Source organism: Ranitomeya imitator, chromosome 3 (assembly GCF_032444005.1).
Source record: "Ranitomeya imitator isolate aRanImi1 chromosome 3, aRanImi1.pri, whole genome shotgun sequence".
NCBI lineage: Eukaryota > Metazoa > Chordata > Amphibia > Anura > Dendrobatidae > Ranitomeya > Ranitomeya imitator.
In genome coordinates this window covers 178,877,303-178,901,810 of record NC_091284.1, presented here as the reverse complement: position 1 = coordinate 178,901,810, position 24,508 = coordinate 178,877,303, and the positions used below count along the sequence as shown (strand labels likewise).

Sequence of the window (24,508 nt, the reverse complement as noted above, 5' to 3'; positions counted from 1 at the left end):
AGAGATGAGCTGCGGCTCAGAACAGCTGATCATCGGGAGCGCTCCAGTTAGCCAGGTTCCCGATGCAGCTTCTTTGGTGAGGGCTGTAGCTTGTCGAATAAGGAGGGAGCCGAAGATATTCACTCATCTCTAAATAAAAGCACACAGTGGCCATGTTTGAGACGCATAGGTTATGTGTTTCTCTTTTGCAATTTATTTTATTCACTAATTTGATTTTTATTGCTGATAGAATAAACTTGAACTTTAAATAATTTTTAACTGGAGCTGGATTTACTATTGATTGATTTCATGATTATTTTGCATTTTACTATACATTTAATACATTGGGCAGTAATAACTTACATGTAATGCTTCTTCAGTTCCCATTACTTTGGCATAGTATTCACATATTTTTATTTTCCTAATGAGAAAACATTTGTTAGATCTTGGATTTTAATTTCTGAAAACACTGTTGTAGTAATTCCATTCATATCTGAATTAGGCCTATAAAACAATAACTCTCTCTGTTACTTTAGATTGGAAGCACAAAAGGTTTCTTCTGGGAAGGGTGGAGGGAGGAGGCTAAGGTGCAGAATAGAAAAGTGTGAGGGGGCCCAGGATAGATATTGTGGGGGGCAGTATAGAGGGGACAGCATGGGGAACAGTGTGAGTGTACAGTATAGAGGGGAGAGTATACAGAGTGGGTGGGAGTATGAGGAGGGGGTACAATCTAAAAAATGATATTTGTATTCAGTGCCATTTTAATAACACTGTTATTTTTAAGGGCAATGTGTCAGAGTGTGCCACAGAAGACCAGAGAGAAGATTGCAGAGGTGAGCTGTGGATGTGAAAATTCATCATGGCATTTGCACAAGATGGAGAAGAAAAAAAGAGAATGACTCCAGTCAGAGAAGATGTCAACTATAAGACAGCTGGATGTATAGTTGTGTTGTGCCTGTGTCTCATGAGTACTTTAATTCCTGTATGATCTATAGTCTGATGATGGTTGATAAGACCAACTCCAAGTAACTTCTCACTTATGGTAATGGATATACTCGGTGTTCTAGGTTCATGCGATACAATTGTACATAAGGCTAACTTGATATTACAATTGATCACTGTGATAAGCATGATTTCTGTAATTATGCACCGATGGTAGTTCTGGTAATGTATTCATGAACTAATGGTGGTTCTGGTGATGTTTTCATGTACTGATGGTGGTTCTGGTGATGCTCTATTTCTGTACTGTTCGTGGTTCTGGTAATGTGTTTCTGTAATAATGGTGGTTCTGGTGATGTCTTCTGGTACTAGTCATAGTTGTGCTGCTATATTTCTGTACTGTTGGCGGTACTGGTGATGTATTCTTGTACTTATGGTAGTTCTTACAATTGATGCACAAGTTTTGTGCTTTAGTCATGTACTGGTGGTGGTTTTGGTGATGTATTCATGTACTGATGGTGGTGGTTCTGGTGATGTATTCCTGTATTGATGCTGGTTCTGGTGTTGTAGTCCAGTATTAATGGTGGCTGTAATTCTGCATTTCTACAACTTTGGTGGTTCTGGTGATGTAATGTATTTTTGAAAGGACATTAGAATTTATTGCTGTACTAATTTTGATGTATTCATTTACTGATTGTCTGGGGATGAATTTTTGTACTAATAGTGGTTTTGGTGATGTATTTTTGCACTGTCGGTGGTTGTAATATTGTTTTTTACAGTATGTACTGCTGATGGTTGTGATAATGTATTTTTGTCCAGCTTGTCATTATGGATTTTTTCTGTTAGCTGGAAGCTCTGGGAAGCAGATTTACCCTCCACACCTTTAGTCAGGTGTGGAGATTTTGTAAACTCTGTGTGGATTGTTTTGTAGTTTTTATACTGACCGCACAGTATCCTTTCCTGTCCTATCTATCAAGCTAGACTGGCCTCCTATGCTAAAATCTGATTTCATCTCTGCGTATGTTATTTTCCCCTCCTCTCACCGTCAATATTTGTGGGGGGGCTGTCTTTCCTTTGGGTATTTTCTCTGAGGCAAGATAGGTTTCCTGTTTCCATCTTTAGGGGAGGTTAGATCTTAGGCTGTGCCGAGGGGTCTAGGGAGCGTCAGGTACCCCCCACGGCTATTTCTAGTTGCGCTGCTAGGTTCAGGGTCTGCGGTCAGTACAGATACCACCTCCTTCAGAGCTTGTCTAATGTTGTTCCTAAACCACCAGATCATAACAGTACAAGTGGCCAAAAATGAATTAAATGTATCTCAAAAGAAGGAAAAGAAAGTTCTGAACCATTTTTTTTCTGTGCTCTGGTTTGCTTCTTTTTTCCTCTTGATATCTGGGTGGTGCAGGATATATGCTTTGGCGTGGATGTTCAGGGTTTGTTTTCTCGTGTGGATCAACTTGCTGCAAGAGTACAGAATATCCAGGACTATGTTGTCCAGACTCCGGCTTTAGAGCCAAGAATTCCTACTCCGGATTTGTTCTTTGGGGACAGATCCAAGTTTTTGAACTTTAAAAATAACTGCAAATTGTTTTTTGCTTTGAAACCCCGTTCTTCAGGTGATCCCATTCAGCAGGTGAAAATCATCATATCCTTGCTGCGTGGTGATCCGCAAGACTGGGCTTTTTCTCTTGAAACAGGGGATCCGGCATTACTGAATGTAGACGCATTTTTTCAAGCGCTCGGATTATTGTATGACGAACCTAACTCGGTAGAGCATGCTGAGAAAACACTGTTGGCCCTGTGTCAAGGTCAGGAAGCAGCAGAGTTATACTGCCAGAAATTTAGAAAATGGTCTGTGCTCACTAAATGGAATGAAGAGGCTCTGGCTGCTATTTTCAGAAAAGGTATTTCTGAAACCCTTAAAGATGTTATGGTGGGCTTTCCTACGCCTGCCGGTTTGAACGAATCTATGTCTCTAGCCATTCAGATTGATCGGCGTCTGCGCGAGCGCAAAGCTATGCACCATATGGCAGTATCCTCTGAGCATAGTCCTGAACCTATGCAATGTGATAGGATTTTGACTAGAATAGAACGGCAGGAATTCAGACGTCAGAATAGGCTGTGTTTTTACTGTGGTGATTCGGCTCATGTTACCTCTGATTGCCCTAAGCTTACTAAGAGAGTCGCTAGGTCTGTTACCATTAGTACTATACAGCCTAAATTTCTCTTATCTGTGACCCTGATTTGCTCATTGTCGTCCTTTTCTGTCATGGCATTTGTGGATTCAGGCGCTGCCCTGAACTTAATGGACTTAGAATTTGCCAGGCGCTGTGGTATTTCCTTGCAGCCTTTGCAGAGCCCTATTCCTTTGAGGGGCATTGATGCTACACCCTTGGCTAAGGATAAACCTCAGTACTGGACACAGATGACTATGTACATGGCTCTTGCACATCAGGAGGATTGCCGTTTTCTGGTGTTGCATAACCTGCATGATGTTGTTGTGCTGGGATTTCCATCGTTACAGGAACATAATTCGGTGCTGGATTGGAAAACTATGTCTGTGACTAGTTGGGGTTGTCAAGGGGTACATAGTGACGTTCCTTTGATGTCAATTTCCTCTTCCCCCTCTTCTGAGGTCCCTGAGTTTTTGTTGGATTTCCAGGATGTATTTGAAGAGCCCAAGTCCAGTTCCCTTCCTCCACATAGGGACTGTGATTGTGCAATTAACTTGATTCCTGGTTGTAAGTTCCCTAAGGGCCGACTTTTCAATCTGTCTGTGCCAGAGCATGCCGCCATGTGGAGCTATGTTAAGGAATCTTTGGAGAAAGGGCATATTCGGCCCTCTTCGTCACCATTGGGAGCAGGTTTCTTTTTTGTTGCTAAGAAGGATGGCTCCTTGAGACCCTGTATTGATTATCATCTTCTTAATAAGATCACGGTCAAATTCCAATACCCCTTGCCTTTGCTTACTGATTTGTTTGCTCAGATTAAGGGGGCTAGTTGGTTTACTAAGATTGACCTCCGAGGGGCATATAATCTTGTTCGTATTAAACAGGGTGACGAATGGAAAACTGCATTTAATACGCCCGAAGGCCATTTTGAATACCTTGTGATGCCATTTGGGCTTTCTAATGCTCCATCTGTGTTCCAGTCTTTCATGCATGATATTTTCCGCAATTATCTTGATAAATTCATGGTCGTATATTTGGATGATATTTTGATTTTTTCCAATGATTGGGAGTCTCATGTGAAGCAGGTCAGGATGGTGTTCCAGATCCTTCGTGATAATGCTTTATTTGTGAAGGGGTCTAAGTGCCTATTCGGAGTTCAGAAGGTCTCTTTTTTGGGTTTTGTTTTTTCTCCCTCGTCTATAGAAATGGATCCTGTTAAGGTCCAAGCTATTCATGACTGGATCCAACCCACATCTGTGAACGATCTTCAAAAATTTTTGGGCTTTGCTAATTTCTATCGCCGTTTCATTGCCAACTTTTCCAGTGTGGTTAAGCCCCTTACTGATTTGACGAAGAAAGGCGCTGATGTGACAAATTGGTCCTCTGAGGCTGTTGAGGCCTTTCAAGAGCTTAAACGCCGACTTACTTCTGCCCCTGTGTTGCGTCAACCGGATGTTTCTCTTCCTTTTCAGGTTGAGGTCGACGCTTCTGAGATTGGGGCAGGGGCCGTCTTGTCTCAGAGGGAGTCTGATGGTTCTTTGATGAAACCGTGTGCTTTTTTTTCCAGAAAGTTTTCGCCTGCGGAACGCAATTATGATGTCGGCAATCGGGAGTTGTTGGCTATGAAGTGGGCGTTTGAGGAGTGGTGACATTGGCTTGAGGGAGCTAAACACCGCGTTGAGGTCCTGACCGATCTAAAGAATCTGATTTACCTCGAGTCGGCCAAGCGGCTGAATCCTAGACAGGCTCGATGGTCCCTGTTTTTCTCACGTTTTGATTTTGTGGTCTCGTATCTTCCTGGATCTAAGAATGTTAAGGCTGATGCCCTCTCTAGGAGTTTTTCGCCTGATTCTCCTGAAGTCCTTGAGCCGGTTGGCATTCTTAAGGAGGGGGTGATTCTTTCTGCTATCTCCCCTGATTTGTGCCGGGTGCTTCAGGAATTTCAGGCTGATAGGCCTGACCGCTGTCCAGTGGGAAAGCTGTTTGTTCCTGATAGATGGACAAATAAGGTCATTTCTGAGGTTCATTGTTCAGTGTTGGCTGGTCATCCTGGGATTTTTGGTAGCAGAGATTTGGTTGCTAGGTCCTTTTGGTGGCCTTCCTTGTCTCGCGATGTGCGTGCTTTTGTGCAGTCCTGTGGGACTTGGGCCCGGGCCAAGCCTTGCTGTTCCCGCGCTAGTGGGTTGCTTTTGCCTTTGCCGGTCCCTGAGAGGCCCTGGACGCATTATTCCATGGATTTTATTTCCGATCTTCCTGTTTCCCAGAAGATGTCTGTTATGTGGGTTGTTTGTGACCGGTTCTCTAAAATGGTCCATTTGGTACCTTTGCCTAAGTTGACTTCCTCCTCAGATCTGGTTCCATTGTTTTTTCAGCATGTGGTTCGTTTGCATGGAATTCCGGAGAATATTGTGTCTGACAGAGGTTCTCAGTTTGTCTCTAGATTTTGGCGGGCCTTTTGTGCTAGGATGGGCATTGATTTGTCTTTTTCTTTGGCGTTTCATCCTCAGACTAATGGCCAAACTGAGCGAACTAATCAGACCTTGGAGACCTATTTGAGATGCTTTGTGTCTGCTGATCAGGATGATTGGGTGTCTTTCTTGCCGTTGGCCGAGTTTGCCCTTAATAATCGGGCTAGTTCGGCTACTTTGGTTTCACCTTTCTTTTGTAATTTTGGTTTTCATCCTCGTTTTTCTTCTGGGCAGGTTGAGCCTTCTGATTGTCCTGGTGTTGATTCTGTGGTGGACAGGCTGCAGCAGAATTGGACTCATGTGGTGGACAATTTGACGTTGTCTCAGGAAAGGGCTCAATGTTTTGCCAACCGCCGTCGGTGTGTTGGTCCCTGGCTTCGTGTGGGGGATTTGGTTTGGTTGTCTTCTCGTCATGTTCCTATGAAGGTTTCTTCTCCTAAGTTTAAGCCTCGGTTTATTGGTCCCTATAAAATTTCTGAAATTATTAATCCGGTCTCTTTTCGTTTGGCTCTTCCAGCCTCTTTTGCCATTCAGAATGTTTTCCATAGATCTTTGTTGCCGAGATATGTGGTGCCCGTTGTTCCCTCGGTTGACCCTCCTGCCCCGGTGTTGGTTGAGGGAGAGTTGGAATATGAGGTTGAGAAGATTTTGGATTCTCGTTTTTCGAGGCGGAGGCTCCAGTATCTTGTCAAGTGGAAGGATTATGGCCAGGAGGATAATTCTTGGGTTGTTGCCTCCGATGTCCATGCTACCGATTTGGTTCGTGCTTTTCACTTGGCTCATCCTGATCGGCCTGGGGGCTCTGGTGAGGGTTCGGTGACCCCTCCTCAAGGGGGGGTATTGTTGTGAATTCCGTTCTTGGGCTCCCTCCGGTGGTTGTATAAGTGGCACTTTTGTGAATTCTGCCCTTGGGCTCCCTCTGGTGGTTTTGAGTGGAACTGCCGCTCCTTGGGTTTAGCTTTAGCAGCTGCTTTCACTAATCGTCTCTCCTGGCTCTGCTATTTAACCTGGCTCTAGTCTTCAGCCTATGCCACTTGTCAATGTTTTCAGGCTGGATTCACATCTCTGCTTGGATTATCCTGGTTTCCTGACCAGTTCTGCAAAGATAAGTTCTGGCTTTGCTCATTTCAGTCCACATGTTGTGGACTTATTGTTCGGTGCATTCTATTTTTGTCCAGCTTGTCATTATGGATTTTTTCTGTTAGCTGGAAGCTTCGGGAAGCAGATTTACCCTCCACACCTTTAGTCAGGTGTGGAGATTTTGTAAACTCTGTGTGGATTGTTTTGTAGTTTTTATACTGACTGCACAGTATCCTTTCCTGTCCTATCTATCAAGCTAGACTGGCCTCCTATGCTAAAATCTGATTTCATCTCTGCGTATGTTATTTTCCCCTCCTCTCACCGTCAATATTTGTGGGGGGCTGTCTTTCCTTTGGGGATTTTCTCTGAGGCAAGATAGGTTTCCTGTTTCCATCTTTAGGGGAAGTTAGATCTTAGGCTGTGCCGAGGGCTCCTTCAGAGCTTGTCTAATGTTGTTCCTAAACCACCAGATCATAACACTAAACCACTTAAGCTATGTATAGCAGATGCACCAAACTGAATTTTTGCCCCACGTGCAGGAAAACCCAGAATTGCTTCTTCCTTTCAGAAAACATTCTGCTATCAGTTGCAGTAGTTATACAAAAACAAACCAAATATTTCTTACCCTCCCTGGTTCGGGCCACTGCTGGCTCTTTGCCACTGCCCCAATCTATGGTGTCACTATGCAGAATTAACATTTCCAGCCAATCAGAGAGTTTAGGGGCTCCAACACAGGCAAAGCCACTGAGCTCAGCGCTACAGACAAACAACAGAGACTGGGATAGCAGGAAAGAGATAGTGCTAGAGCCAGGTAGTGTTATTCTTAGCTTGTTTTTTTTACAATGATCAATTCTGTAAGGAGACAATTCCTTTGAAACAATTTTACATTATATTATACCCAAACCAAAAATACCTTTCCTCCTTGCTCAGATTTGCAAATAACGATGCTTTCCTTGCCAAAATAAATCTATGAGAAAAATGACAATTAAATAGAGCAATTGAATGTATAATAATTTTTTATATTATCTTTCCATATTTTTGTTGCAAGCCAAATTAGAAACAGTCAAGGACCTTTAAATTGAATACCTTAAAGCTGAATGAAGGTATATACATCTTTGAGTGGGTCAAAGTGTGTGAAGCAGGCTCAGGAGCAATTTACAGGCCGGATACTAGCTGTGTTACAAAACCTGTGTCTGCCCCTAAAAGTCAATCACTAACATCAGCATTTAAGCCGTATGATCTTGCCTGCATCATTGGTGGCAGGTCCTGTCGCTGCCAAGACAATACTTTTGTGAAGCTCTATAACAGTCTGCAGACTACGATTTGTCTAATGTATTGCAATACTATAATAGATTAGAAATTCAAGTCCCCTATGGGGACTAAAAAATAAAGTATAAATTAAAAGCAGAAAAAAATAGTAATATTAATAAAGCATAAAATTTGGAATCAAATCTCTAAAAATATTTTTAAAAAGTTTAACCCCTTCAAGACGCAGGCCTTTTTCGTTTTTGCATTTTCGTTTTTCGCTCCCCTCCTTCCTAGAGCCATAACTTTTTTTATTTTTCCATCAATTTGGCCATGTGAGGGCTTATTTTTAGCAGGACATGTTTTATTTTTGAACGACACCATTGGTTTTACCATGTCTTGTACTAGAAAACGGGAAAAAAAAGTGTGATGAAATTGCAAAAAAAGTGCAATCCCACACTTGTTTTTTGTTTGGCTTTTTTGCTAGGTTCACTAAGTGCTAAAACTGACCTGCCATTATGATTCTCCAGGTCATTTCGAGTTAATATATACCAAACATGTCTAGGTTATTTTTTATATAAGTTGTGAAAAAAATTCAAAACTTTGCTAAAAAAAAAAAATTGCGTCATTTTCCGATACCCGCAGCGTCTCCATTTTTTGGGATCTCGAGTCAGGTGAGGGCTTGTTTTTGTGTGCCGAGCTGACATTTTTAATGATACCACTTTTGTGCAGATATGTTCTTTTGATTGCCCGTTATTGCATTTTAATGCAATGTCACGTCGACCAAAAAAATGCAATTCTGGCGTTTTTTTATATTTTTTTCTCTCTACGCTGTTTAGCGATCAGATTAATGATTTTTTTATTGATAGATCGGGCAATTCTGAACGTGGCGATACCAAATATATGTATGTTTGATTTTTTTTATTTTTTTTTTATTTTGGATGGGGCGAAAGGGGGATGATTTAACCCCTTCATGACCCAGCCTATTTTGACCTTAAAGACCTTGCCATTTTTTGCAATTCTGACCAGTGTCCCTTTATGAGGTAATAACTCAGGAACGCTTCAACGGATCCTAGCGGTTCTGTTTTTTCGTGACATATTGGGCTTCATGTTAGTGGTAAATTTAGGTCAATAAATTCTGCGTTTATTTGTGATAAAAACGTAATTTTGGCGAAAATTTTGAAAATTTCGCAATTTTCACATTTTGAATTTTTATTCTGTTAAACCAGAGAGATATGTGACACAAAATAGTTAATAAATAACATTTCCCACATGTTTACTTTACATCAGCACAATTTCGGAAACAAAATTTTTTTTTGCCAGGAAGTTATAAGGGTTAAAATTTGACCAGCGATTTCTCATTTTTACAACGAAATTTACAAAACCATTTTTTAGGGACCACCTCACATTTGAAGTCAGTTTGAGGGGTCTATATGGCTCAAAATACCCAAAAGTGACACCATTCTAAAAACTGCACCCCTCAAGGTACTCAAAACCACATTCAAGAAGTTTATTAACCCTTCAGGTGCTTCACAGCAGCAGAAGCAACATGGAAGGAAAAAATGAACATTTAACTTTTTAGTCACAAAAATTATCTTTTAGCAACAATTTTTTTATTTTCCCAATGGTAAAAGGAGAAACTGAACCAAGAAAGTTGTTGTCCAATTTGTCCTGAGTACGCTGATACCTCATATGTGGGGGTAAACCACTGTTTGGGCGCACAGCAGGGCTTGGAAGGGAAGGAGCGCCATTTGACTTTTTGAATCAAAAATTGGCTCCACTCTTTAGCGGACACCATGTCACGTTTGGAGAGCCCCCGTGTGCCTAAAAACTGGAGCTCCCCCACAAGTGACCCCATTTTGGAAACTAGACGCCCCAAGGAACTTATCTAGATGCATAGTGAGCACTGTAAACCCCCAGGTGCTTCACAAATTGATCCGTAAAAATGAAAAAGTACTTTTTTTTCACAAAAAAATTAATTTAGCCTCAATTTTTTCATTTTCACATGGGCAACAGGATAAAATGGATCATAAAATTTGTTGGGCAATTTCTCCTGAGTACACCGATACCTCACATGTGGGGGTAAACCACTGTTTGGGCACATGGTAAGGCTCGGAAGGGAAGGAGCGCCATTTGACTTTTTAAATGAAAAATTATCTCCATCGTTAGCGGACACCATGTCGCGTTTGGAGAGCTCCTGTGTGCCTAAACATTGGCGCTCCCCCACAAGTGACCCCATTTTGGAAACTAGACCCCCCAAGGAACTTATTTAGATGCCTAGTGAGCACTTTAAACCCTCAGGTGCTTCACAAATTGATCTGTAAAAAATGAAAAAGTAATTTTTTTTCACAAAAAAATTATTTTCGCCTCAATTTTTTCATTTTCACATGGGCAATAGGATAAAATGGATCATAAAATTTGTTGGGCAATTTCTCCTGAGTACGCCGATACCTCATATGTGGGGGTAAACCACTGTTTGGGCACTCGGCAGGGCTCGGAAGGGAAGGCGCACCATTTGACTTTTTGAATGGAAAATTAGCTCCAATTGTTAGCGGACACCATGTCGCGTTTGGAGAGCCCCTGTGTGCCTAAACATTGGAGCTCCCCCACAAGTGACCCCATTTTGGAAACTAGGCCCCCCAAGGAACTTATCTAGATGCATATTGAGCACTTTAAACCCCCAGGTGCTTCACAGAAGTTTATAACGCAGAGCCATGAAAATAAAAAATAATTTTTCTTTCCTCAAAAATGATATTTTAGCCAGGAATTTCCTATTTTGCCAAGGGTAATAGGAGAAATTGGACCCCAAATGTTGTTGTCCAGTTTGTCCTGAGTACGCTGATACCCCATATGTGGGGGTAAACCACTGTTTGGGCGCACGGCAGGGCTCGGAAGGGAAGGCACACCATTTGGTTTTTAAATGGAAAATTAGCTCCAATCATTAGCGGACACCATGTCACGTTTGGAGAGCCCCTGTGTGCCTAAACATTGGAGATCCCCCAGAAATGACCCCATTTTGGAAACTAGTCCACCAAAGGAACTAATCTAGATGTGTGGTGAGGACTTTGAACCCCCAAGTGCTTCACAGAAGTTTATAACGCAGAGCCATGAAAATAAAAAAACAAATATTTTCTCAAAAATGATCTTTTAGCCTGCAATTTTTTATTTTCCCAAGGGTATCAGGAGAAATTTGACCCCAAAAGTTGTTGTTCAGTTTCTCCTGAGTACGCTGATACCCCATATGTGGGGGTAAACCACTGTTTGGGCACATGCCGGGGCTCAGAAGTGAAGTAGTGACGTTTTGAAATGCAGACTTTGATAAAATGCTCTGTGGGCGTCACGTTGCGTTTGCAGAGCCCCTGATGTGGCTTAACAGTAGAAACCCCCCACAAGTGACCCCATTTTGGAAACTAGACCCCGAAAGGAACTTATCTAGATGTGTGGTGAGCACTTTGAACCCCCAAGTGCTTCATAGAAGTTTATAATGCAGAGCCGTGAAAATAATAAATACGTTTTCTTTCCTCAAAAATAATTATTTAGCCCAGAATTTTTTAATTTTCCCAAGGGTAACAGGAGAAATTTGACCCCAATATTTGTTGTCCAGTTTCTCCTGAGTACGATGATACCCCATATGTGGGGGTAAACTACTGTTTGGGCACATGCCGGGGCTCGGAATTGAAGTAGTGACGTTTTGAAATGCAGACTTTGATGGAATGCTCTGCGGGCGTCACGTTGCGTTTGCAGAGCCCCTGATTTGGCTAAACAGTAGAAACCCCCCACAAGTTACCCCATTTTGGAAACTAGACCCCGAAAGGAACTTATTTAGATGTGTGGTGAGCACTTTGAACCCCCAAGTGCTTCATAGAAGTTTATAATGCAGAGCCGTGAAAATAATAAATACGTTTTCTTTCCTCAAAAATAATTATTTAGCCCAGAATTTTTTATTTTTCCAAGGGTTACAGGAGAAATTGGACCCCAAATGTTGTTGTCCAGTTTGTCCTGAGTACGCTGATACCCCATGTGTGGGGGTAAACCACTGTTTGGGCACACGTCGGGGCTCAGAAGGGAAGTAGTGACTTTTGAAATGCAGACTTTGATGGAATGGTCTGCGGGCATCACGTTGCGTTTGCAGAGTCCCTGGTGTGCCTAAACAGTAGAAACCCCCCACAAGTGACCCCATTTTAGAAACTAGACCCCCCAAGGAACTTATCTAGATATGTGGTGAGCACTTTGAACCCCCAAGTGCTTCACAGACGTTTACAACGCAGAGCCATGAAAATAAAAAATCATTTTTCTTTCCTCAAAAATGATGTTTTAGCAAGCATTTTTTTATTTTCACAAGGGTAACAGGAGAAATTGGACCCCAGTAATTGTTGCGCAGTTTGTCCTGAGTATGCTGGTACCCCATATGTGGGGGTAAACCACTGTTTGGGCACACGTCGGGGCTCGGAAGTGAGGGAGCACCATTTGACTTTTTGAATACAAGATTGGCTGGAATCAATGGTGGCGCCATGTTGCGTTTGGAGACCCCTGATGTGCCTAAACAGTGGAAACCCCTCAATTCTAACTCCAACCCTAACCCCTCCACACCCCTAACTCTAATCCCAACTGTAGCGATAACCCTAATCACACCCCTAACCACAACCCTAATTCCAACCCTAACCCTAAGGCTATGTGCCCACGTTGCGGATTCGTGTGAGATTTTTCAGCATCATTTTTGAAAAATCCGCGGGTAAAAGGCACTGCGTTTTACCTGCGGATTTTCTGCGGATTTCCAGTGTTTTTTGTGCGGATTTCACCTGCGGATTCCTATTGAGGAACAGGTGTAAAACGCTGCGGAATCCGCACAAAGAATTGACATGCTGCGGAAAATACAACGCAGCGTTTCCGCGCGGTATTTTCCGCACCATGGGCACAGCGGATTTGGTTTCCATATGTTTACATGGTACTGTAAACCTGATGGAACACTGCTGCGGATCCGCAGCCAAATCCGCACCGTGTGCACATAGCCTAATTCTAAAGGTATGTGCACATGCTGCGGAAAACGCTGCGGTAAACATATGGGAAACAAAAATCGCTGTACACATGCTGCGGAAAAACTGCACGGAAACGCAGCGGTTTACATTCCGCAGCATTTCACTTCTTTGTGCGGATTCCGCAGCGGTTTTACAACTGCTCAAATAGAAAATCGCAGTTGTAAAACCGCAGTGAAATGCGCAGAAAAAACGCGGTAAATCTGCCATAAATCTGCAGCGGTTTAGCACTGCGGATTTATCAAATCCGCAGCGGAAAAATCCGCAGAGGACCAGAATACGTGTGCACATACCGAAACCCTAACCCTAGCCCTAACCCTACCCCTACCCCTACCCCTAACCCTACCCCTACCCTTAACCCTACCCCTAACCCTACCCCTAACCCTACCACTAACCCTAACCCTACCCCTAACCCTACCCCTAACCCTACCCCTACCCCTAACCCTAACCCTACCCCTAACCCTACCCCTAACCTTACCCCTAACCCTACCCCTAACCCTAGCCCTAGCCCTAACCCTACCCCTAACCCTAACCCTACCCCTAACCCTAACCCTATTCTAACATTAGTGGAAAAAAAAAATTCTTTATTTTTTTATTGTCCCTACCTATGAGGGTGACAAAGGGGGGGGGTCATTTATTATTTTTTTTATTTTGATCACTGAGATATAATCTATCTCAGTGATCAAAATGCACTTTGGAACGAATCTGCCGGCCGGCAGATTCGGCGGGCGCACTGCGCATGCGCCCGCCATTTTGGAAGATGGCGGCGCCCGGGGAGAAGACGGACGGACCCCGGCAGGATCAGTAAGTATGATGGGGTGGGGGGAACACGGGGGGGGGGATCGGAGCATGGGGGGGTGACTCGGAGCGCGGGAGGGGTGGAACGGAGCACTGGGTGGGTGGAATGGAGCACGGGGGGTGGAACGGAGCACAGGGGGGTGGAACGGAGCACGGAGGGGGTGGATCGGAGTGCAGGGGGGGTGATTGGAGCACAGGGGGGGTGATTGGAGCACGGGGGTGAGCGGACAAGAGCACGGGGGGAGTGGAGCACAGGACGGAGGGGAGCCGGAGCTGTGTACCGGACAGATCGGTGGCTTGGGGGGGCGATCGGTGGGGTGGGGTGGGGGCACATCAGTGTTTCCAGCCATGGCCGATGATATTGCAGCATCGGCCATGGCTGGATTGTAATATTTCACCAGTTATAATAGGTGAAATATTACAAATCGCTCTGATTGGCAGTTTCACTTTCAACAGCCAATCAGAGCGATCGTAGCCACGGGGGGGTGAAGCCACCCCCCCTGGGCTAAACTACCACTCCTCCTGTCCCTGCAGATCGGGTGAAATGGGAGTTAACCCTTTCACCCGATCTGCAGGGACGCGATCTTTCCATGACGCCACATAGGCGTCATGGGTCGGATTGGCACCGACTTTCATGACGCCTACGTGGCGTCAAAGGTCGGGAAGGGGTTAAACTTTAATATTTTTTTTATTTTTTTCATATTTTTTTAAAACCTTTTTTTTAACTTTTGCCATGCTTCAATAGCCTCCATGGGAGGCTAGAAGGTGGCATAGCCTGATCGGCTCTGCTACATAGCAGCGATCATCAGATCGCTCCTATGTATATGAATTGCAGGCTGGCTATGAGCGCCGACCACAGGGTGGCGCTCAAAGCACGCCGGCATCAGTAACCATAGAGGTCTCAAGGAGACTCTGGTTACTATGCCGATGCATCGCTGACCACCGATCATGTGATGGGGTCGGCAATGCGCGCATTTCTGGCCGCGCGGCCAGAAGCGGTAGTTAAATGCCACTGTCAGCGTTTGACAGCGGCATTTAACTGGTTAATAGCAGCAGGTGGATCGCAATTCCACCTGCCGCTATTGCACGCACATGTCAGCTGTACAAAACAGCTGACAGGTCGTGACTTTGATGTGGGCTCACCGCTGGAGCCCACATCAAAAGGGGAGACACGACATGCTAGTATGGGGCATGTCATGAAAGGGATAATTCACAAGGTAAATGTCAAAGAAAAAAATTAAAATAACAAAATTGCCACTTTTTGTGCTATATACATCCCACAAAAATACAATAAAAACTAACCAAAATAGTAGCATTAAAAAACTACAGCTAAGCACAAACAAATGAACTTCCACTGACAGAAAAATAAAAAACTGGTGGGTCCAGGAATATATTAGTGACAGAAATCAATTTTTTTTGCAAAGTTCAGAATTTTTTTAAATCACTATTAGAATTAAAACACATACATACATGTTTGGCATCACTATTATACTGACTTGTAAAATGAGATCACTTTTTGGCTCTATGAATGCTTTGAAAATGAAACACAAATAACAAAGGTTGGAATTGTTTTTTTCCTCACTATTTCACAACACTTGTATTTTTTTACACATTTGCTGCCCATTGGTAACATGCATTTGTCATTCGAAACTACAACTCGCGATGCAAAAAACAATCCCTCATATGCCTGGGACTACAGAAAAAAAGTAATGACTCTTGGAAAAAGGGAAGGAAAACCCCAAACCACAAAAATGAAAATTGGACGCAGTGGGAAACGCTTACTACACCCTGCTACATGGAAACTGAGCTTATTACCGGGTGTCCGAGCAGATCATTCACATGTCTGATTTTTATATTTGAGTGCTATTCATTATTCATGATGGCACTCGTACTTGTGCTAGTCTATGGAGCCATGCACACATCTGTGAAATTTTCGAGGATCGAGAAGTCCTCGGAAAATTGTAGAGACATGTCCGATTTTGATCCAAGGGTTGGATCAAAATCACCAATGTGTTTGAATGGGTTCGTGAAAAAAATCGGACCATATTTGGAAGACATCCAAATGCAGTCCAATTTTCATAGACTTTCAGAACAAATAAGATGGAGGATTTATTTATTTTTTGAATTTCTCTAGAAATTCTCTAGACGAGAAAATCTGATGACACTGGTATCACATTCAGATCACACTGTGATCCGAGTCTGATCAGATTTAGTGATCCTGAACTTACTGAACCCCCGTACAACTTGCCCTACCCTCTCCTAGTGTTTCATCACCCATCCCCTGCAGACTGTGAGCCCTCGCGGGCAGGGTCCTCCCTCCTTATGTACCCGTGTGCCTTATTTTTGGCTCATGTTTAATGCATTTGTCTATATTTGCCCCGTATTCACATGTAAAGCGCCATGGAATAAATGGCGCTATAAAAATGTATGTATGATAATAAATAAATTTATCGGGGGGGGGGGGGTTCTTGTACATTGAAAAATCAAAAGTTTAAATGAGTTTTATATTGTGCATTTTGTAGCTTTAACCTGTACTTCATATGCTGAAATGATTTCACTACTCATTAATCCATACCCTACGATAGCAGGTGCAGAACCATCAGGCTTAGTGTCATCCAACGTGAATCCTATTGGTGTATCTTCATCTTCAATCATCATACATCCACAGCATCCTTATTAGATACAGAAAAAGAGGGATTCAGAGTTTATTGTATTAATAAAATTCTATATATGTATCCTTGGAAGTCACAGAAATGTATGCTATCCCTTTTTATGAATGATGTACCTGCCATTACTATAGATCCTCTACAGAGCACATGGTGAAACCTAACAGCATGGGTTTCACCATCCATGGGCTCTGTCAGCCTCCACTTACCTTGCCCTTGGCTGAAACCAAAACAATGTAATAATTACCTATCTATACTTTCATTTTCTTTGGTATTCTTTGATGAGATTCTTAGGCAGTAATTATCTGAACCTGCACATAACAACCACATTCTTTACTCCTGAGGAAGAGTGACTCCATTAGGGGTGTTGATATTGGCAAAAATGGGGCAGTGCTACTGGAGGGTTCACTAATGGAATATTATTACTGGAGGGAGCACTATTGGGGTATTAGTTATGGAGGGAGAATAGTGGGGCATTAACTCTGAAGGGGGCACTGGTAGAGCATTATTTCTGGAGGGGGGAATATTATTACTGCAGGGGAACTAATAGAAGATTGGTACTGGAGGGCAAAATAATGGAGCATTCCTAATGGAGCGGTACTGATCGAGCATTATTTCTGAAGGGGGCACCAATTAAAAAGTTATTACTGGTGAAGGGGACATTATTGCTGTTGGGGGAATAACGGGACCTTAATTCTGGAGACGGCGCTAGTGAAACATTATTACTGTAAGGCCCACTATAATGGAACATTATTTCTGCAGGTGGCACCAATGCATTATTATTACTGGGGTATTACTAGACGGTTAACATTACTACTGGGGGTATATTAATGGAGCATTAATTCTGGAGGGGGCATTTATGGAAAATTTTACTGGATGGGGCACTAAGAGAATTATTTCTGGAGGGGGCAATAATGAGAAATTATTATCAGAGGGGCCACTAATAGAGCATTATTAATGGAAGGGAAACTAAAGGGACATTTTTTCTCCAATAGGCACTAATAAACTAATAGAAACGTATTAGTTGAGGGGGCATTAATACTGAAGTACTTGAAAGGAGAACTAATGGGACATTAATAATGGAGGCAACATTAATGAAGAATTATTACTGCAGGGGCCACTAATGGAACATTGTTAATGGAGGGAACACCAAAGAAACAGTATTAATGGATGGGGCACTAATGGAGTAAATGGAGTATTATTGCCGGAGGGGCACTAATCAAGCATTATTGTTGTAAGGCAGGGGTGGGGAACCTCAAGCCCATGGGCCATTTACGACCCACAATGACCTTTTCTCTGGCCCTCAGAGAATTCCTGGGGACAGCAGGGCTTGGGTCAGCAGCTATGTTTTGACGGCCACCAGCCTTTCTATTTCTTCTTGGTCAGTGAGCACATGCTCACTGCATTCATTACTGAACGCTGAGGCACATGCAACATAAAATTACGTCATGACATCAGTGCCAGCGTCAAGACATACTTTGTGGGTGGAGTTAGTGTAAGGTTTGTATGGCCCTGAAAGGATGGTATAAATATCCAAATGTTCCTTGATCATTATTCCTTGATGGGAACAGTCAAGAGGCATTATTACTTGAGCCACATAACTGGGGGTAACAGTGCAATGGGTAGTTTGTGTAGGTTGGGGATATGTGGGGATGATGCTGGAAATGTGAGATGCAAATTGTTTTTGGGCTACAAAATTTGCAGAGTGAAGTCATCATGGCAGTGTGGGTGGGTTGGAAAAATCAAGAAAAGTGGATGACTCCAATAAGAAATAACATCAGCTGTAAGTCACTATATAACTGAACTGTATTCACTTACACAGTCTGCAGAAGTAGTATTTACCACTGGATAGTCAATGTAAGTTTTTTCCATAATAGTTTGGTAGTGCAATTTAGTGACTTTCTAGTGGTATATAGTATATAGCGGTGTACAGTGATATTATTGGTAAAACTGCTTTTGTACAGTGTGTTTTGTTCTGTAGAAGCAATATTTATTCACTATGTTATGATAGTGGTTGTTATCATGGTATGGCAGTATTCTTTCAGCTTAGTATTGTGGTATTATTGGCAATATTGGCTTTGTAAAGTGGGATTTGTTTGGAACAGTAGGTAAGGATTACCTTATATAGTCTTTGTATAGAAGTATCATTGTTAACACATATACAGCTCTGGCAAAAATTAAGAGACCACCACATCAAAATCCTGTCATGGGCAGCCCAATCTCCAGACCTGAACCACCTTGAAAACCTCTGGAATGTAATGAAGAGGATGATGGATAGTCACAAGCCATCAAACAAAGAAGAACTGCTTACATTTTTGCGCCAGGAGCAGTGTGAAAGACTGGTGGAAAGCATGCCAAGACGCATGAAAGCTGTGATTAAAAATCATGGTTATTCCACAAAATATTGATTTCTGAACTCTTCCTGAGTTAAAACATTAGTATTGTTGTTTCTAAATGATTATTAACTTGTTTTCTTTGGCTTATTTGAAGTCTGAAAGCCCTGTTTGTTTTTTTAATTTAGACCATTTTTCTTTTTCAGAAGAAAAATAAAAAATTTATTGCTTGAAAATTTGGAGACATTGTCAGAAGTTTATACAATAAAAGACCAATTTTTATTCTACTTAAAAATATACCTATAAAGAGAAAAATCAGACAAACTGAACATTTTGCAGTGGTCTCTTCATTTTTGCCAGAGCTGTATATATATATAATTGTATATTTTTAAAGCTTTATTTTATTTGGCATAATGGCTAATATGGGGAGACTTGTGCCCCTATTCTTGTATGGCCCTAGTAACGCTTGTGGCAGCCATTGAAGTTTACTTTTTGTCTCTACAATATCGTTTTTTTTATTTTTCTCATTTTTATATAGAGATGCGGTCTCTTATGGATTTATATAGGTACATCTAGATTTGAATGTACAGTATTACATTTTGATTATAGTTTTTTCTCTACTTTTACATAGTTGCTCATAGCTGTTATGTGACATAAATTATATAACATAATGTTATTAACAAGAGAACATATGGGGGTACTGGAAACTGTTGTATGGTGAAGCAGGATTAGTTTTAGTATTATTTTATTTTAAGATTTACATCATCTTTTATTTCCTGGATAATAATAACTCAAGACAATTTGTTTTTTCTTAAGAAATTAGTTGCATCAATTTTCTCCAGTTAACTACGATTACATGGTGTGTTCAATATTGATGTATGGTCTTAGAAGACTTTCTGTAACTTTACTGACAGGTCATTTGCTTTCTTATACAATTTGCTCTATTAGATTGTAAACCCTTTGGAGCAAGAACTAATGAGAGTCATCACAAACTGTGTGCAGTGCTGAAGAATATATTGAGTCCATACAGGCAAAATGAATTGAATGCTTACCCATTTTCCTCCAAAAGGCTTCCTTATAATAGACCATGCACTTGATCACAGATCCCATTGGAAGACGATGTATTAGCTGGTTTCTGATTGGTGGTAGCTCTGGATTAAAATGAATCTTTGTGGTCAGTACTGGTGGTATAGCACTGATGACAAATTTGCTCTGAACGAGGAAAAAACAAATTTGCACTTTCATGATTTGTATTATTTACAGGATCGAATTTTAACAATTAGAGGGAACTGGTCCTGACTTTACTGATGTCTTGACTGAACTTTTAATGGCATTGTCTGCTTTGGATAAACTGTAAATATAAGGAACCTTTAACCAAATCAAGTTATTTCACCCTTATCTGACCTCGGACGGGATAGTACGTCCGAGGTCAGATCACCTGCTTTGATGCAGGGCTCCGCATCAAAGCCGGGACATGTCAGCTGTTTTGAACAGCTGACATGTGCCCGTAATAGGCACGGGCAGAATCGCGATCTGCCCGCACCTATTAACTAGTTAAATGCCGCTGTCAAACGCAGACAGCGGTATGTAACTACCGCTTCCGGCCGGCCGGCCGGAAATAACGTCATCGCCGACCCCGTCACATGATCGGGGGTCGGCGATGCGTCTGGATGGTAACCATAGAGGTCCTAGAGACCTCTATGGTTATTGATCCCCGGCAGCTGTGAGCGCCACCCTGTGGTCGGCGCTCACAGCACACCTCCATTTCTGCTACATAGCAGCGATCAGCAGATCGCTGTTATGTAGCAGAGCCGATCGCGTTGTGCCTGCTTCTAGCCTCCCATGGAGGCTATTGAAGCATGGCAAAAGTAAAAAAAAAAGTAAAAAAAAATGTGAAAAAAATAAAAAAAATATAAAAGTTTAAATCACCCCCCTTTCGCCCCAATCAAAATAAATCAATAAAAAAAAATCAAATCTACACATATTTGGTATCACCGCGCTCAGAATCGCCCGATCTATCAATTAAAAAAAAGCATTAACCTGATCGCTAAACGGCGTAGCGAGAAAAAAATTGGAAACGCCAGAATTACGTTTTTTAGGTCGCCGCGACATTGCATTAAAATGCAATAACGGGCGATCAAAAGAACGTATCTGTACCAAAATGCTATCATTAAAAACATCATCTCGGCACGCAAAAAATAAGCCCTCAAACAACCCCAGATCACAAAAAATGGAGACGCTACGAGTATCAGAAAATGCTGCAATTTTTTTTTTTTTTTTTTAGCAAAGTTTGGAATTTTTTTTCACCACTTAGATAAAAAATAACCTAGACATGTTAGGTGTCTATGAACTCGTACTGACCTGGAGAATCATAATGGCAGGTCAGATTTAGCATTTAGTGAACCTAGCAAAAAAACAAACAAAAAACAAGTGTGGGATTGCACTTTTTTTGCAATTTCACCGCACTTGGAATTTTTTCCCATTTTCTAGTACACGACATGCTAAAACCAATGATGTCGTTCAAAAGTACAACTCGTCCCGCAAAAAATAAGCCCTCACATGGCCAAATTGACGGAAAAATAAAAAAGTTATGGCTCTGGGAAGGAGGGGAGAAAAAAACGAACACGGAAAAACGAAAAATCCCAAGGTCATGAAGGGGTTAATGTCACATTCATAGGACTCACACTCAGCAATCATCAATAATCTGTGGGGAAATCTGGCAATAAGTTTTCAAGCAGGGTATATTAACCCCTTCCCGCTGTGGCCAATTTTTGCTTCCGTGCAATTGTTTTTTCCTCCTCTTCATCCAAGCTACAGTGGGGGAAATAAGTATTTGATCCCTTGCTGATTTTGTAAGTTTGCCCACTGACAAAGACATGTACAGTCTTTAGTTTTAAGGGTAGGTTGCCGCCTTCTCAGTCAGCATCTTACTTATGGTTTTCTAGCCCATTCCCGCTTTGTGCAGGTCTATGATCTTGTCCCTGTCATCCTTAGGGTATGTGTCCATTTTCAGGATGGCCGGCGGTATCGCCGGAGCGGCTTAGCCGCTCTGCGCTAAGCCCCGCCCCCTTTCTGGGACGCGATGATGCCGGATGTGTTCACAGCACACATCCGGCATCATCGCTCCCCACCATAGGGCCCTGTGCCATATCTTGCGGCGACGCAGCGTCGCTGCAAGATATACGGACATGCTGCGATCTGAAAAGACGCGCAGCATGTCCGGAGTCACAGGGCCGCCGCGTGCGTGTTACCACTCATAGTGGAGACGGGATTTCATTAAATCCCCTCCACTATGCTGTAACATCTGGACGCTGCGTGCTTGACACTGCGTCCCTATGCAGCGTCAAACACGCAGCGTTTACTGCACGTGGACACATACCTTAAGAAAGCTCTTTGGTCTTGCCCATGTTGTAGCGGTTAGAGTCTGACTGATTAATTGAGTCTGTGGACAGGGGTCTTTTATAAATGTGACAATGTAAGACAGCTGTCTTTAATGCAGGTAACAAGTTGATTAGGAACATCTAACTCCTGCCGATCTGCTGCAGATCTGCAAGTGATTTACAGTACAATGTAAATCAATGGCAAAAAAATGCCATGCTAAAGGTGAGAAAACATCTGCAGAGAAAACACAGCAGATTCAAAAAAGGACCATGTCACTTATTTTGTGCGGATCTGCAGCGTTTCTGCACCCATTCCATTATTGAACTCCGCAGGGGTAAAAACGTATGAAATCCGCACAGAATCCGCAGGAAAAACAAACAAAATCCGCAAGAAAAGCGCATCAAATCTGCACCTGCGTTTTCTGCCAAGAGATGCAGAATCCGCACAGAAAATCCCAGAAGCAAATCTGCTACGTGTGCACATACCCTTAATGGTTGGCAGGGGATCAAATACTTATTTATGAATGTAATATGCAAATATATTTATAAAATTTATACAATGTGATTTTCTGGATTTTATTTTTGATATTCTATCGCTCAATGTTAAAATTGACCTACCCTTAAAATTATAGACTGTTCATGTCTTTGTCAGTGGGCAAACTTCCAAAATCATCAAGGGATCAAATAATTATTTGCCCCACTATATATTAGGGCTTGTTTTCTGGCGGACAAGTTGTGCTTTTTTGGAAACCATTCATTTTACCATATAATGTACTAGAAAATGGAGAAACATTTTAAGTGCTGTGAAATGACAAAAATATTTACAAACTCTGCAATTGTTTTTTGAGTGCTGCATTTTGATATTCATTGTGACATAAAACTGACCTGACAACATGATTCATCAGGTCAGTGCTAGATATTATCAAATTAATTTAACCCCTTCCTGACATGCTCCGTACTAGAACTGCTCTGCAGGAACTGAGTATGCGCGGTCTCACAGTGAGCACCGCAGCGATCGCATGCGGGTGTCAGCTGTATGTGACAGTTGACACCCCTCAATGACAATGCCCACAATTGGCGCTAGCGCCGATCTTGGGCATTTCACCCCTCTGATGCCACCGTCAGTAGTGACAGCGACATAGAGGGGCATAGTGCGGGGACGGGGGCTCCCTGCCTCTCCCACCAGAACAACGCGATGCGATTGCATTGTTCCGGTATTCTGGAAGGAGTCACCAGATCCAAGATGGCCGCGGGGCTCCTACCGGGTCCTTCAGAGCAGGCGCCGGAAAGCCTCCTGCACTGCCTGTCAGATCGCTGATCTAACACAGTGCTATGCAAAGTGTCAGATCAGCGATCTGATGAAATATAGTGATGTCCCCCCCGGGACAATGTTATAAAGTGTAAAAAAAAATAGAAGGTATAAAAAAAAAAAAATCCCCAAAATAAAGAAAAAAATAAATAATTAAATAAATATTTTCCAATAAATCCATTTATTTATGTAAATTAAAAAAAACTATAAAAGTACACATATTTGGCATCGCTGGGTCCATAACGACAAGCTCTATAAAACTATCCCACTAGTTAACCCTTTCAGTGAACACCGCAAAAAAAAAAAAAAATTAAAACGAGGCAAAAAACGACGCTTTATTATCATACCGCCGAACAAAATGTGCAAAAAAATGTGATCAAAAAGACGGATATACATAAGCACGGTACTGCTGAGAACGTCATCTTGCCCCACAAAAATAGGCTGCCATACAGCATCATCAGCAAAAAATAAAAAAGTTATAGCTCTCAGAATAAAGAGATGCAAAAACAATTAATTTTTATATAAAATAGTTTTTATTGTGTAAAAGCACCAAAAGTTAAAAAAAGATATAAATGAGGTATCGCTGTAATTGTACTAACCCTAAGAATAAAGCTGATTTATCAATTTTACCACACGCGGAACAGTATAAATGCCCCCCTTAAAAGAAATTACGGAATTGCTGGGTTTTGTTCATTCTGCCTCCCAAAAATTGGAATAAAAAGCGATCAAAAAATGTCATGTCCCCGAAAATGGTACCAATAAAAACGTCAACTCATTCCGCAAAAAAACAAAACCTCACATGACTCTGTGGGCCAAAATATGGATAAATTATAGCTCTCAAAATGTGGTGATGCAAAAACTATTTTTTGCAATAAAATGCATCTTTTAATGTGTGACGGCTGCCAATCATGAAAATTTGCCAAAAAAAGTTATAAAAGTAAATCAAACCCCCCTTCATCACCCCCTTACTTAAGGAAAAATAATACAATTTAAAAAAATGTATTTATTTCCATTTTCCTATTAGGGTTAGGGGTAAAGTTAGGGTTAGGGTTGGGGCTAAAGTTAGGGTTAGGGTTGTGGGTAAAGCTAGGGTTATGGTTGGGGCTAAAG

The 24,508-nt window shown here is 42.0% G+C and overlaps 1 protein-coding gene across 2 annotated transcripts in view; it reads right to left on the bottom strand.

Moving 5' to 3' along the window:
• LOC138673069 (amine oxidase [flavin-containing] B-like) overlaps positions 1–24,508 on the bottom strand; it is a 160,905-nt gene that overhangs the window by 51,126 nt on the left and 85,271 nt on the right. For both annotated transcript variants that reach the window (XM_069761650.1, XM_069761651.1), the window contains 4 exons: positions 19,762–19,921; positions 16,286–16,382; positions 7,548–7,601; positions 343–400 (listed from right to left, as the gene is read on the bottom strand). In XM_069761650.1, coding sequence (XP_069617751.1) covers positions 343–400; positions 7,548–7,601; positions 16,286–16,382; positions 19,762–19,921 — 369 coding nt within the window. The remainder of the gene's footprint in view (positions 1–342; positions 401–7,547; positions 7,602–16,285; positions 16,383–19,761; positions 19,922–24,508) is intronic.